The 16,863-nt window shown below is 32.0% G+C and overlaps 1 protein-coding gene across 2 annotated transcripts in view; it reads left to right on the forward strand.

Moving 5' to 3' along the window:
* The first annotated feature begins 1,017 nt into the window (after positions 1-1,017).
* Positions 1,018-16,863, forward strand: part of LOC118204675 (protein DEK-like) — a 114,678-nt gene continuing 98,832 nt past the window's right edge. The window contains exon 1 of one of the 2 annotated variants that reach the window (XM_085807816.1): positions 1,018-1,217. In XM_085807816.1, the coding sequence (XP_085663942.1) occupies positions 1,182-1,217 (36 nt within the window). In that variant the 5' untranslated portion in view covers positions 1,018-1,181. The remainder of the gene's footprint in view (positions 1,218-16,863) is intronic. The other variant, XM_085807817.1, reaches the window with a different exon arrangement.

The raw sequence follows: 16,863 nt of genomic DNA on the forward strand, positions 1-16,863 counted from the left end.
CTGTCGCTTGACGATAAATTTCGGCCGGTTTAACATTCCTCGCGTTCAAAAATTTAATCACGGCACGAATCTCACAGACAGCGGGAGAACTAATTGTCTTAAACATTTTGAATGTGCACAGCAAACTGAAAACACAACATAGAGCAATCAAAATGACGACAATTGAAAGTCAGTGAACAAGAAAGACTAGTGCGCATGCGCGGGACGCCTACCAATGCGCTGCGACGGCGCTAGAATGAAACGGTACTTAGTTTCCGAATACGCTAGGTACATATTTATATCAATCGTATTATATATATATGCAGGGTTCTCATTCTACTTTACTATAATGATGACACCAGTATTAAGATTTAGTATTTTAATGATAATAAAAGAAACATAGAAAGATGAAAACAAGTAGGATAAAAATATATTCATAGCATAGGGTGACATCACAATAGCGATGATCCTCATATCAAAAAGGTTTTTAGAGTCTCTGGTTACTACGCAATCACTTCAAGCTCCATCGTCCAGGCTACCGTCTTAAGCCAGTACCTCCTACATACGTATGTAGGAGGTACTGGCGAAGTCGACAGAAGGAGCCCCGCTTTCGTTTGGACTATTTTTTATTATTCTCATTTTTTCTTTAACTGAGAACTAAGCTGGGAATTCCCTTTTCACTCAGTTATATGTATGCACTTGTTAGAGATATTGTAACGTTTTCCACTTGTGTGAGATATCCCTATTAAAATCTTTATATTAGTAAATCATTGCTGGTATTATTTAATTTGTAGCCTGCGCGTTGTAGCCCTCAGAGTTGCAACATAGATATTCTTGACGGACATCCTCAGGCATGATTATAAATACACTTGACGCTTGGTTTCTGTAATGATGTAGAGTGATTTACTTTCCGAAACGTCAAATACTATTTGTTTTGTATGCAAAAATTTTAGGCTTCTCATTAAATTTTTGCAGCGCTACCTATAGGGTAAGTGAATCACAAATTTCGAATTTGGATATGAAATGAAGTGAACTGTAAGGTATTTGGAAGTGTTGCAAACAGCGGGAACTAGTTGTTGTGCGTGTTCTTCACCGAAGTGGTTTGGATTGAATTATTGTTATTTTTCGACTTGTACATTTGTTTACTGTTATTTTTTTTGTTTAACTTCTCATAATTTTACGTGACTAAGAGGCCATCCGAAATGTCTTCAGAAAATAATGAGGAGCATAACTCAACGGTAAGAAATGATCTAACTGCAATTTGAATCATCGAGAATATGTGCTACTGAATTGGTCAATTTTTCATGTTATTTACTTTTTAACTTATGCAGAGTGATGGTATTTATATATAATAATAGTTATGTAAGCTGTATATTCATTATAGAAATTATTATTGGTAATTATTTGTATGTAATTCGTACTGTTAAGATTACTAGCCCTAACGGCATACAACTCCCATTCCCGCCAAAATTTAATTTGTTATGGCGTATTTAGCATGGGAGACTGCTTTCTGTTAATTAAGTTTTTAAAAGATGTAATTTAAATTTTGTTATAATTTTTTTCATTTGGATAAAAATAATGATGTCATAATTTGTACTTTTCGGGGAAGATCCGTATAGGATCGGATTTGGCTGGCTACTTATTTAACGTCTCTTGCTAAAATTCCGATAACACCGGTTAGTATGGTAAAACTGCGAAATCTTGGCGCTGTACGCGTTTCCCTCCTTTTTTTTTAATCCATTAAATCGCGACTTAATTTGCTTAAATGCGGAAAATTATGTTGCTGTTTTTTTTATCAGGCTTATGTAGTATTTTTAAAAATGACAAGAGTTACGGTACTGTTAATGTGTCTCTTGCATATGCAGTTATTTTTAGAGAGCTAAATTATATTATTTATTAATAGTTGAAAAGAAAACTGCATTAATAATTTTCAATAATTTGGTTTTGAATATTATTAGGCTTAATTAAAACTAATCTAAAGATTTCATTTCGCTTTTGATTTTGTGTATATTCTAGAATGTTTTGATGGTAAAAAATAAAAATGTTTTAATAAATTTTGTAAATTTAAAACTCAATTGCAAGAACAACTGAGTCTTCTATCTTTTTGATGAAATTTTCTCTGTGGCTATTTACTTATTGAAGTTCCAACTGGTTATTTGTAACCAAAGTTTGAGTCTCAGATATAGGTTTTAACAAGTCACACCTTTGCAGAGCATCTAATAATGGTGAAGTTTTAATGTGCACACTATTTATATGTATGATTTACAGTATTTTCATTACATTTAAAATAGTTAACATAGACATTAATGTTCCCCCCCCCCCCACTTTTAAAATGCTTAATTACCAGCATGGTGCACATCAAAAGCCTGTGTTTCAGTAAAATCATCTATAATTAATTCTTCTAACTGTTGTTATAATATTCCGGTAAAAGTTTACAATTGGGTGTCCCTTGTTTTTTGGCGATTCTTTTTGATGCCAAGACCGGCGCCAGGAAAAAATTTCAAGATGGCCACTACACAAAACAAAAATAAGAAGTCAAATAATTGCATAAACTCTGTGTCCATGTACACATTGATCTGTTTTCACTTAAAAAAAATCCCGGAATAGCACAAACTAGGCATTGTGCACTGCTTTAAATTTGTCGTACACATCAATCTATTTTTATTTAAAAAAAAATCAGGAGGCTAAAGCAAAGTTAAACTATCATGGTAACCAGAAATATGATTTTATCGGCATTCCTTTCATGTGAGCAAAATTCCAAATCTTATCCGCTGAAATTATATTTTTATGGTGTCTCAGTCTTAACACCCTGAAATAAAGTGATATTTCCTAAGACTATAAAATAAATTTCTTTTATCTACAAGAAAAAACTGTTTAACCCATACAGTTGTTGAAAACCACTATAGTTAATTATTTTGGTTAAAAAATATGTGATCAAATTTTACCATGCCCTTGATTTGAGAGACGAAAATAATCAAAATGTTACGATATATGCTGCTTCTGAGAGTAGCACAAAGTTATGCCACTATTTTTTAGACAGTCTGTTGATCATGAACTGCTAATAATATAATAAATATAACACATAACAACTCTGTTAATGGAAAATAAACATTAAGCCTCTTGCTGCAAAATTTTTTTTTATCAAAATGGGTTAAAAATTTTGTTTTTTTATTATATATTTCAAATCTACATGTATTTTAGAGTTAAAATATGCCAACTTTTCCATTTTTTTTTTTAAGGGGAAAAAAAAAATTTTTTTCAGTATAGAATTAGATCATAACAAAAGGTTGTTGGAAAATTGAAGAACAATCATGTAAAAGCAAAAGTTTGGAAATTAATTGTGGTTAAATTATGATTTGTTTTATCAAATAGGAAGTTAAAACATATATTCTAATGAAAGTATGCAAAATAGTTTAGTATGATTAACTTCGAAATAGACTCGAGGCAAAGTCCTACCTCGCAAACTTTGCACCAAATTCACATTTCTTACCGAATTTTTTCACTAGTTTTAGGTTTTTTTTTCTTTTGAGCAACAAATAGCACACTGTCTCGGAGGCTCTTTTTTGATGGGATCGAGGGATGTATATGGCTAGCAGACTGTCATGTCATGGGACAGCAAATGTTGAGCAGTTAGTCTCATGGGATTGAGATTTGAACTAAAGACATCTTTGAGCTTTGAAAAGAGCGTACAAAATGGTGTAAACCATATTTATACATGCTTGTATATTTTGCAGAAATATGGACAGCCAACGTCATCTGTTAACCCGGATTGGAGTAAACAAACATCAGAGTAAAGCTGAAATGAAACCATGAATGAAAAAAAGAGTGGGTTGCACAGTTAAATAGACAGAAAAGAACGCATTCCTCGGAAGTCGTGGGTTCCGAAAATATTGCTACTTTGCCTGTGGAAATTGCAGGATACACAGTGAGAGGGTTAAAAACACAGAACTTACTGAAATTTTTTACTTATGCAGCTTTTATTCTTTCAAGTATTATTCACCAATACATTTAAAATGATTCATGTCCTGAATAATCTTAGATTTAATAGAATTTTTATGATAAAGAGAAAAAATTTAATTCCTTATCCCATCTGATTTTGTAAACATTATTACTAAAATATGACACCTTTTAAACCATCTTCTGTGGCCCTACTTTTCACATTTAATTTTGTCTCACTGCTGTTTAGATGCACATTTTAATCTTGAGTTTCCAACAGTTTATTACTTAAGTTTTATTAGGGCTGCCATGCTACTTGGAAAACCAGGGAATTCGAAAATTGAAAAAAAAAAAAAAAAAGGTGGATTTTAAATATTTTAGTCAAAATCAGGAAAAGTCTGGGAATTTTATATGCAACCCCCCCCCCCAGAAAAAAGGATCTTTTGCACCAACAACTTTCGTGGCAAATTATGCATCGCGTGAGTATCATTCGGGTAGCAGAGCCAGTTTTCGCAGCTGCAATCAGATTGTCTTTAAGAAAAGCAGAGCAATTTTCCAGTAAACTCGATAATCGAGAGACTCGCGCGTGTGCAGTGCATGTTGAACGAAAGAAAATATCTTCCCATTCTCGTATGACACAAAATCAGGTTAATCCTAGTATACATTATACACAGGATTTGACAACATTAGGATGAGCAGTAAACTTGCCGTTTTGATGTTAGCGACAGTTTTTCAAAACCGTACATTAGGATTTTACCACAGAATATTTTAAACATTTGGCTGATCTTTGGAATATGGTAACTGGTAGTTTGGCGACATTTTGGAGGCGATAAAGGTTACTACCTAGGACTTTGGTAATAATGTGAGAAGCACTCAGTTCCGATTACGCATTATTTTGTGTGAGGGAAATGAGAGATCATGAGATATGTCATGTGACATTAATGGACGAATTACAGTTGTTTAATCGGAAAAGGGGGGAAATCTGGAAATTTCGTATTTAGCTATATTCTGTGTTGTGTGAAACATGACATTAATGGATGAATTACAGTTCTTTAATCGGAAAAGGGGGTTAATTTGGAAAAGCTTCGTTGTGTGAAATAGTGTTGATTAATTTTCGGATTGCATGGCACTATGTAAAGTGAATTCTAAATTTTTAATGCGTTTATCTGATATTAATAATAAGTTGAGATTGTGTGAAAGGAAGGATATTACAAGTTTAAATGGCAGTGCAAGAAATATGGTGAAAATGGACATTTTGTGAAAAGGAGTGTAAGGAAGGGTACGTGGTTTGCTGAAAGTAGTTTGAGTATAGGTGAAATTTTATTAATTTCTTATTACTTGGTGAATAGACTTCCAGTTGACTATTGGATTTAGGATTTAGAAATTAGCAGTAGTACTGCAGCGACGTAATGAAGATTCTGAAGAAGATTAGGTAAGTTAGAATTTTTTATCATTTGAGGATATTATTTTTATGCATTGTTCTAATTGTAAGGAGTAAATAAATTAAAATGGTATTATTTGAAAATTGTTATTAGCAATGATTTAGTTTAAAGTAATTAGGATTGTAATTTAATTTTTATTAATTTAATGTATGTGTTTATTTATATTTTAAGTAGTGTTTTTTAATTTAATTATATTTTAATTTAATGATCGTGATTTTGTGAGTTATATGTTTGTAGTATTTTGGAATATGTTTGAGTAGTATACGTTGAGTACTTTTATGCATTTTCGTGAAATTTTTCTAATTTATGAGAAAAAAGCAGTGTACATAAATATAGTGAAGAGTGTGCGCAATGCTATTTTTGTGCAATTCTGGGATATTTTTTAAGTAAAAATAAGTCGACGTGTACATGGTTTAGTGATATTTTAATTAAATGATAGTTATTTTGTGAATTTTATGTTTGTAGGAATTTGGTATACGTTTTAGTTGAAGTAAACGTGCATGGAAATAATTTAAATATTTGACACTAAGTATTTGTAATGTTTGCGGTATGAATTCGTTGGTGACGTTTATAATAGATAATTTAGAGGTAAAAGTTTTTGGATATTTTATTTATTTTATACGTGGAAATGTTCATATTTGGAAAGGGTATATACTTTTTCGCGATAAGGTAATTTCATATATGTTCTTTTTACCGGGTTTAAAGATTCAGAAAATTGTCATGCATTTTCGTAAAAAGTTTTCTAATTTATGAGAAAAAAGCAGTGTACATGGATATAGTGAAGAGTGTGCGCAATGCCATTTTTGTGCAATTCTGGAATTTTTTTTAAGTAAAAATAAGTTGACGTGTACATGGTTTATGTGTATGTGTTATTGTGAAAAACGCGCAAGGAGTTTGCGATTGTGCACTTTTTCCCAATTTTGCAGTGAATATTTGTCATGATTAAGCAGTTTTGTTAGATAAAATTTCTAGTATAAGTGTAATTTGGCTAGTAGATTGTTGGAAAAAGAGTTCAGTAAATAAAAAGAAAAGAAACATGTCTTTACTTCGTGAAGACAAAATGGCGGCGGAAAAAAAAAAAAAAATAGAGGGTTGCTGTAGCAGAGTTGGTCGCCAAAAAATCGCCAAGTTACCATAATCCAAAGATCAACCAAACATTTTTTTTCTTTTAAATAAATGCCTTATTTTTCATCTTGAGTAAATTATAAAAAAATAGTAATCGGTGATCTAGGCCAGGAATTCTCTACTGGTCGTATGCAAGAGAAAAATAGGTGGTATGCAAAGAAAAAAAGTATTTTTAACTGTTAAATTCAAAAATTAAATACCCCAACATCATGTTTGTTTTTTTCTCTAGTACTAAATTTATGGGATCTGAGCTTTGTTTCAAGGTTGATAGCTACTTGTAGACTTTAGGAAAATAATCTGGTTTTATTTTCACAAATATTCTTTTAGACATAGATATAACAAAATTAGTCATAAATGATTTTTTAAAGGGAGTAATAGATATGGATGTTATATTTAATAGAAATAAGTTCCTATTAAAAGTAGTATCTCATTCTTTTTAAAGTTGATTGATTTATTAGAATAACTGTACTTTATATGTTGCCAAGCCAACCCTGCTACAGCAACCTTCTACTTTTTTTTTTCGCCGCCATTTTGTCTTCACAAAGTAAAGACAGATTTCTTTTCTTTTTACGTACTCAACATTTTTTCCAACAATCTACTAGCGGAATTACGCTTATGCTAGAAATTTTATGGAACAAAAGTGCTTAATCATGACGAATATTAACTGCAAAATTGGGAAAAAGTGCAGAATCGCAAACTCCTTGCCGCGTTTTTCAGAATGGCACATACACGATAACCATGTACACGTCGATTTATTTTAACTTAAAAAAACATCCCAGAATTGCACAAAAATGGCATTGCGCACACTCTTAGCTTTATCCATGTACGCTGCTTTTTTATCATAAATTAGAAAAATTTGCACGAAAATGCAGAAAAATTTTGTGAATCTTAAAAGTCGGTAAAAAGGACATGTATATGAAATTACCTGATCTCGAAAAAGTATATACCCTTTCCAAGGATGAACATTTGCACGTATAAAATAAATAAAATATCCAAAAACATTTCCCTCTAAATTATCTATTATAAACTTCACCTGCGAATTTATAACGCAAACATTAAAAATGGTTGCAAATACATAGTGTCAAATATTTAAATTATTTCCATGCACGTTTACTTCTACTGAAATGTATTCCAAAATGCTACAAACATATAATTCACAAAATAACTATCATTTAATTAAAATATAATTAAACCATGTACACGTCGACCTATTTTTTCTTAAAAAAAAATCCTAGAATTATGCAAAAATGGCTCTTGACTTTATCCATGTACACTGCTTTTTTCTCATAAATTAGAAAAATTTGCAGGAAAATTTTGTGAATCTTTAAAGTCGGTAGAAAGGACATATACAGGATTACCTGATTGCGAAAAAATATATATACCTTTTCCAAGGATGAACATCTGCACATATAAAATAAATAAAATATCCAAAAAATTTTCCCTCTAAATTATCTATTATAAACATCACCTGTGAATTTATAACGCAAACATTAAAAATGGTTGCAAATACTTAGTGTCAAATATTTAAATTATTTCCATGCACATTTACTTCTACTGAAACGTATTCCAAATGCTACAAACATATAATTCACAAAATAACTATCATTTAATTAAAATATAATGAAATTAAAAAACACTACTTAAAATCTTACTAACTTACTTTAAACTAATTCATTGCTAATAAAAATTTTCCAATAATAGCATATTTATTTATTTATTCCTTATATTTAGAACAATGCATAAAAATAATATCCTCAAATGATTAAAAATACTAACTTACCTAAACTTCTACAGAATCTTGAGTGCATGGCGGATCACAAAATGTCCATTTTCACCAGATTTCTTGCACCGCCATTCAAACTTATCTGTAATATCCTTCCTTTCACACAATCTCATTTCATTCCCACACAACATACAATGAAGCTAAATACAAAATGCTAAACACAATAAAAATTTCAAATTCACTTTAGATAGGGCCATGGGATCCAAAAATTAAGCAACACTTTTTCACGAAACACACAATGAAGCTAAATACAAAATACTATAAAGTACTGCAGATATTTTTCCAAATTTCCCCCTTTTTCCGATTAAAGAACTGTGATTCGTCCATAAATGTCACGACATATTTCATGATCTCTCATTTCTCTCGCACAAAATAATGCGTAATTGAAACTGGGTGCTTCTCACATTATTGTCAAAGTCCTAGGTAGTAACCTTTATCGCCTACCAAAATGTCACCAAACTGCCTGTTGCCATATTCCAAAGATTAGCCCCATTTTCAATTAGAATCAAATTTTTATGCTGATTTGCTGTCTCTAACAGCTGGTATTTTGTATTCCTTAATTTTCTATGCTATTTGAGAATATCCTCATTTGTTTGTGAAGAACTCTTAATATAGTCTGCATTTAAAGGTTTGTGAAAAAATAATAAAACAAACCTAGATTTTTCAAAATTGAAAAATTGCTAGGATTGACTAAGCGAAAAGTGAGAATTCACAGGTGGTGGATCCAGCATGGTCTACTAGCACTAAGAAGACTGAAAAGAAAAGAAAAATTGTTTATATAAAATGTAATGAAAGTTATTTATCATTTGGGTTTTCTTATAATGAAGATGAAATGGACCCTCAACCACAATGTTTTGTTTACTGAACTTTTATCCAATCAAAGTATGAAAATTGTTTCTTAAAAGACATCTAGAATATAAGAAGATAAATGTATTACCCAAGAGTATTTATTTTGTGAACCTCTTCATGAAAGAGCAGCTGCAAATGAAATTTTCAAAGTAATTGACAGTTTTATGTCTGAGAATGATATTCCTTGGAATAAGTGCATTACTCTGCAGTTAATGGAGTTCGGGTTTTTCATTCCGGTTTTATTTCTCAAATAAAGAACTAAGTCACACCTGAAACTAAGTATACTCACTGCTCTGTTCATCGTGAAGCTTTAGTAGCCAAAACAATCCCCAAAAACTTGAAATTCATTTTGAATGAAGCTGTGAAAATTGTTAATTTTATTAAGAGTCGAGCTTTAAATTAAGAACATTTATAATTTTATGCCAAGAGATGGGCAGTGAACATAAAACACTTTTGTTACATTCTTGTAAGGTGGTATGCAGAGGCAGAGTTTTAAATTGACTTTTTGAACTTCGATCAAAAATTCAAATTTTCCTCTGTGATTCAAAATTTGAATTACAAAAATGCTTATTCTGTAAATTATGGTTGGCATGTTACGCACATTTAGCTGATATTTTTGGGAAGTTAAATGAATTAAATTTAGAATTACAAGGAGAAAGTGTGAATTTGTTTACCATTAGAGATAAAATAAATACAATGATAAAAAATTACTTGAGCTAATAATTAAAGAATTGGATATACAGTACAAAGTCCGTAATCCGGACTCGTCAGGGCTTCAGAGATTCCAGATTAGGGGTTTTTCCGTATTATAGACCATTAATTTAGATCTGATAAGATGGCATGCAGAAATTAGACAATTAAAATATGAAACCATAATTTATAAAATAAAGAGCAATTATAATCTAAGGGTATCAAAATTTGCAAAAAAAAAAAAAGCTTAATATTTGTTTGTTTACTTTATTAAATGTTTCTTTTCAATGTAAGTTGTTTAAGTTGCTTCTACAGAAAGTTCCTTTTTCTTTTTGCTTATGTCATATACAGTTGACTTTCCAATGTCATACTCCTTGCATAATTTTGAGACGAATATGCCTTTATCCATTTTTTGCAGCAATTCCACTTTTTGTTTGATGGACATCGAAACATGCTTTCACTTTGTACATCCTTTGGCAGCTCCAGAACTGGAAACTCTTTTTGAAATAATTGAAAGTTCAAGCTGAGTTTTTATAAAATTGCTCTAACAGTCTGGGGAAAAAAAAAAAAAAAAAAAAAACTGATCCAATTAGAAGATTAAGGAACAGCACAATCTCCAACATTAACTGAAATGCCTTAGAATCAGTAAAGATAATTTTAGTCTAGCTTATACCGTCCGTTATACATTAAATGTGCATGCATAAAGCATACAAAAAGAAAGTTTGTGGCGTTGAGGTCTGAATTAAAGATCATTTCGGATAATGGACGTCTGGATTAAGGACTTTACTAACATTTTAAGCTTTTTACAGCTTTTAGAAATTTTTCTAATTGAAAATAATTTGAAAATAAAAGAATTAGTATCCGACATTAAAAACCATGGTTTCTCATTGATAAATAATTTCACTATGTATTTTCCCGAGGATTATAAAAAAGAAAATTGGATTAGAATCCATTTTGTTAAACTGTGCCTTTATCTTAAAAAAAAAAAAAAAAAAAAAACTAGAAATTTCCTGTGATTGAACTCTAACTTAAGATTTAAAAATTAACCTCGTAAATTTTTAGCTGGACCAAAAAAAGAACTTAAAGGCATATCAAATAAAGCTGTTAATTTTTTATTGCCTTTTCCCCTAATCTATTTATGGGAACAAGAATTTTCTTCCATGTTATATTTGAAAAATAAATGTAGAATAGAATTAAAAGTAGGTTCTGATTTGCAGTTAAAACCAAGTAAAATAAGATCAAACATACAGAAATTGATCTCTCTTAACCCTTTGATGTGTATTGGCTGCACCCTGAAACCGCCAATTTTCGAATTTTTTTCTCATCTTCTTTCTGAAATGATTGATTACTGAGGTCTTAGTACTTCAAATTGGGTACCTTTTAAAATTCATTTTCAATGAGACAAAATAACTTCCTTTTATTAATATAAACAACTTTAAAGTTCAAAGTTATTAGTTGCACAACATTTTTATCATAAACAATGAAAAAATAGCAATAATTAAACTGCATATGTAAAAAACCTATGTGTATTTATATCATTTATTGCATGGCGTGACCACGGAGCCACTAGAGCATTGTGTCTCAACACTCGCATGGTAGTACACAAGAGAAAAATAGGTAGTATGCAAAGTATTTTTAATTATTAAATTCAAAAACTAAAGTCCCAACATCCTGATTGAGTTTTTTCTCTAACAATCGTAAATTTGTGCGATCTGAGCTTTGTTCAAGAGTGGTGGTGGTACTAAAGGTTTTCAATTTTTGTTTAGATGGTACGCATTTGTCAAAAGGTTGAAAACCGTTGCTCTAGAGGCTCAGTGGTCGTGCCTTGAAACCACTGCTCTTCGCAATGGTGTTTGCTGCATTTCAAATAGGAATGTTTAATTTTATCCAGATATAGACAAGGGGCTTTGAAACCACAGAGTTATTTTATTACTAAACAATACATGCACCTGCCCAGTGAAAAGGTCTTTCCCAGAGATTTTTCTCTGACGTCAACACGCTTGTTTCCTATGCTAATATTGTGATTTTATAAATTATTTTGTGTGGTTTGAATATAATATACTTTGCTATATATAAAAATAAAAATTGCATAAAAGTTTTATTTAAATTAAAAATATTTTCTGAACATTTTGGGACCAAATACGAATAAAATAAGTATGAATGATCGTATCAAAGCCAAAAAGACCAAGTCTCACCCTCCATTAACATAAAAAACCACAAATTTCATGTGCCAGATGAAAAGAAACTAAATAATCCTGGACATATATCAGTGAAATTTAGATCCAGGCAGTGTACATTTCGTAGCACAAGGAAGAAACCTCGTAGAAGATACATATGTGAAAAGCGCAATGTGGGTCTATGCATGTACCAAAAAGACAAAACATGCTTTGAACAGTGTCACAAAAGAATTTGTTCTTTGACGTTAAAAAAAAAAAAAAAAAAACTGAGTTTTCTTTATCCTTACATTACTGAGTTTTTTAATACATTTATCTGAATGTCCTTATTATGTAGGTTCTTATGTTTTTACTGCTATAGAAAAATTATATAAATGTTTAGTTTTTAATTTTTTCTGATGATTTGTAAAATGTAAAAAATCTACATATAATGCAATTTTTTTACATACTTTTTTTTTAAAAATTCGCGAATTTCGTTATTTATTGAGAATGCGCACGGAAAAAGGTAAGTTTTTTTTTCCTACTACCTCAGTAAGTTTCAAAGTCCGAGACGTGCACTGGTTTCACTGTGTGACCACCACCCATAGATCAATGGGCCAGAGTAGACTTTTTCATATATAGTACAAAGTCCGTAATCCAGGCAGCCATTATCCATAATGATCTATAATCCGGATGGCCATTATCCGGAATGATCTATAATCCGGACCTCAAAGCCACAAACTTTTTTTTTTTTGTATGCTTTACGCATGCGTGTTGGGAGGATGTGTCTCCAGATATGTTAAAACATGCTTGGTATAATTTATGGCCAGCTACCATATTTCATGGTGAGGACGATGAAGATGATAGCCGTGAATTTGAAGGTTTTCGGACATCGCAAACTAAAAGTGAAATTTTCCAGTGATTGGATTTTGTAAAGAAATTTGGAGAAGCAGTAATAAATGAAGATGATATAATAGAAGTTTTTCATTGTGACGATAATGCCCTAATCATCAATCAACGGTTCTAAATCCAGAAAATATCGATTCCAATGGTGAAGAAAGTGACAGGGAGGTTATTGAAAACGAAAAAATTTCGATTGCCAAGTTAGTCAGTATTCTCGACACAGCAATTACAGGACTTGAACAGTGGAACTTTGTAACTGAACAAGAAATTATGTCTGTTTATAGAATTAAAGAGAAAGTATTAGCACAAAAAATGAAGCAACTTAAACAACTTACATTAAAAGAAATGTTTAATAAAGTAAACAAATAAATATTAAGCTTTTTTTGTAAATTTTGATACCATTTAGATCATAATTGCTCTTTATTTCATAAATTACGGTTTCATATTTTTAATTGTATAATTTCTGCATGCCTTCTTACCAGATTTAAATTGATGATCTATAATCCAGAAAAACCCCTAATCCGGAATCGCCGAAGTCCCAACGAGTCCGGATTATGGACTTTGTACTGTATTATTTGTCTCTAGGATCATAATATTCAATTTCTAGAATTTTTTAGTTAAAAAATATAAAAATAATATCGCGTGCATCAAAGGGTTAAATAGGCCCAAATTTCGCATTAAATTTTGGAATTATGTATTATAACTTAAATTTTGATAAATAAAATAACAATTTTTAATCTAATATTTTTTATGTGTGCATATTTAATAGAAATAGCCAAGAGGTTGTGCAAATCACTAAATATTTTTGAGAAATTGAAAAATAGTCATTGTAAAAAATATGGTGGTGGTACAAAGTTTTTTGAATTTTTGTTTAAATGGTACACATTAGTCAAAAGGTTGAGAACTGCTGATCTAGGCTAACTGTTTAATATAACTATATGTGCCAAAATTTGTTGATTATTGTAACTCATTTTTTAATCATTAAGTAGGTAACTTTAAATACAAAGGTTGTGTGTAAATGGGTGAAATTTAATGACTAGCCTAGTGCACAAAATGCACTTAAATTATTTTTCAACTGTGTATTCCATATCCATGATAATGTGCAAAGAACTGATAACTACATTTGCTACCAATTACATGATCGTTTTATGAATTAGAAGTAACTTCAAATAAACTTTTTGGCAATGTTAATTTTTGTATTCATGCATATAGTATATACACACACATCTAATAAGTCATATATTTACATACACATAGAGAGATGCCGATGGTTTAGAAGTTGTTGATGTATGTATTAGTATTAATGTAATGAGTAAGATTTATATTAATGAATGTATATACAAATGGTTTTCATCATTCCTAATAATAAATCCATAAATTTCCGATGTTTTAATATGTAGCATTTATAGTTAGTGATGCCAACTGCTGTGCCGAAGGGTTTATGTTTGAATCTTGGAGAAAGCATAGATGTTTGTAAGCGTATAGTGTCTGTGCAGCAAAGGGTCACTCAAAATACACAGCAATCTGAAATTCTCTCAAGAGGTCAAATTTTAAATATAGTCAATCTAGCTCATGCATTCGCTTAAAAAATCTGGAGTTGCTGCATGCTTTCTTGATTTCGAGAATGCATTCGACGACGCATGGCACGACGGATAAATTCACAAGATCTATAACTTCCTGCTACCAAACAGCTTCAGTAAGTTAATTATTTCTACCTAGAAAGAACCCTTGGGGGCATACACTGATTTATTTTACTATGGCAGTAGCATCCTGGGGAGGAAATAATTGTGAGCTTGGCAGTTCCAGAATCCTTAAGGAAGATCGTTCCATGTGGTTGGACGGCGGGAGGGATTGGGGAAGACTACTGCTCTATGAGGAGAGAGGTCATAACTGTATTCCGCCAGGTGGTCCCTCTGGTGAGGAGAGTGGTAATAATTCTGTACTCCGTCTGGTGTGGTTAGCCCACGGGGATAAGGGTGCGAGCCCACATAGTATTGGCGGGACCATTATTGAAGACCAGTCAGATTGGCAGGCGAAAAGTAAAGCCACACTCTTCCATGAGAACGAGAACCAGCAGTGGTGACCTTGGGTTCCAGTCGGTTTGGTTGGGATAGTGAAAATTTGAAACTGTTGCCGTAAGTGTGGGACTAGTGGCAGGGAGCAAGATACTAATGTCCCGATTGGTGGCTGTTTTTGCCTGCCTTCCGCCTAATACGGAGGATTTTAATGGTGAAGCAGGACGTATAGTACCTTTAGTATTTAGTGGCGAAATACGTAATTCTAAGATGTCTTACCTAAAAAGAAGAACCCTCTAAGTCAGATGTGATTATCTTTCTGATAAAAAGATTATTTACAGTGGTGTACCAGAGGAGTCAATTTTAAGCCCTAAACTTTTCACCTACATTAATGATTTACCTAACCTGCTAAATCCTAAAATACCTAAATATGCAGATGATTCCGTCATACTCTCGAATTCTATGCACCCTCAACTAGCCATTGACAAACTTCAGTTTCAAATAAATAAGTTTGCTAAGTCAACTCTGGCAAAAAAAAAAAAAAAAAAAAAAAAAAAAAAAAAAAACTAAACACCTCCAAATGCTCAGTCGTCCTTTATAGCAGATACAGAGGATATGTTTGAGTCACACTGAAATCAAAACTGAAAATAGAATACTGCCAGTTTTAAATTCTTGCACGTATCTCAGGGTTATTATTGATGAGGCAAATTCAGCATTTGTCTATATATTGCATTAGAGGAAAAACAATCTAAATTAAGCATCCGCATGAAAAGAATGCTTTATTTAACTTTAATTTGCCTTATCGTGCTCTGTGCCATCCTGGCTTGGGCAACTGCTTCGGAAACAGAAAGATTAAAGATCAACCTGCAAAACAAAATACTTTAAACCATTGTAAATGCTCTGTGGTTTGTTCGAATTTTCCACATCCATGAAGAATTAAAGATAAAATGCATCCATGATGAAATCCTAATCACAGCACATTTCTTTTAAAGAATGCAAAATTCTCCTTATCGAGCCATTCAAGAAATTGTAAATTATGATCCAACATTTGAAAATACTGTTAACACGTTGAGCGTGGCGCAAAATTTGCTGTCCTTTCTGTTCAGCCGGCAGCGAGCTAACCCATATTTTTGTTTAGAATGTTTCACTACATTTCATTGAGCTTATTTATTTTTTAACTTTAATACTGTTGGTCCCGAGGACCGACGCCAACCAAACGAAAATTCCAGTGCCTCTCCCCAGGGACCGACGGCAGCCACACGGAAAGTTCACTGCCAATCCCTAGGGACCGGTGCCACGCTCAACGTGTTAAACGACCTAGCCTGATTCACCAGAACTCATGCTTGTAGTGAATCTGTTAATACATAAATTAAACTTTTTTGTTTTATTTCTGACAAAGCTGGGAATGGATTTTGAGTTACCTGGTAAAGCAGGTTAAGGACTTAATATTATTCCATTTATTTAATCATCATTATTATTCAATGGCCCACCAGCGGCCGAGAGGTAAAGTCGCTGAACCCTGGTAGTTTGAATCCCGCGAATGGGCTGGTTTTCGTGGTTTTCCCCATGTGTAATGTGTATATGAGCCAGTTTACCTTAGAAAGTCCTTTACGAAGGCATCCCTCAGGCAAATAGCCCTCGATTCGTTGCCATGATCACACACACACACACACACACATTGTTGTTCAATGATTCAGAGTATTTGTAAAAATTTTACTGAAAAAGTTTGAGCATGAACGTTCGCTATTAGCCAAATCACACCACGTGACCTTACATTCATTTCCCATTCGTTGGCTTGCAAAGTGACTTCATTCCTAAAAATGAATTTTCAAACTTATTTCTCCATTTATCCAAATTATGAAAGTTAAATTTCTACAAAATTTTGCCTTGAAGATGAATTTAATCCCACTGTCAGAAAGAAACTTTCCCATTAGCTGGTTCATGCCATGTGACCAAGAAGTTGCAAGTTTCAACATTGTGCATATCTA

This window comes from Stegodyphus dumicola, chromosome X1, assembly GCF_044657685.1.
Source record: "Stegodyphus dumicola isolate Sdum_Otavi_A_Nest chromosome X1, ASM4465768v1".
NCBI classification, from domain to species: Eukaryota; Metazoa; Arthropoda; class Arachnida; order Araneae; family Eresidae; genus Stegodyphus; species Stegodyphus dumicola.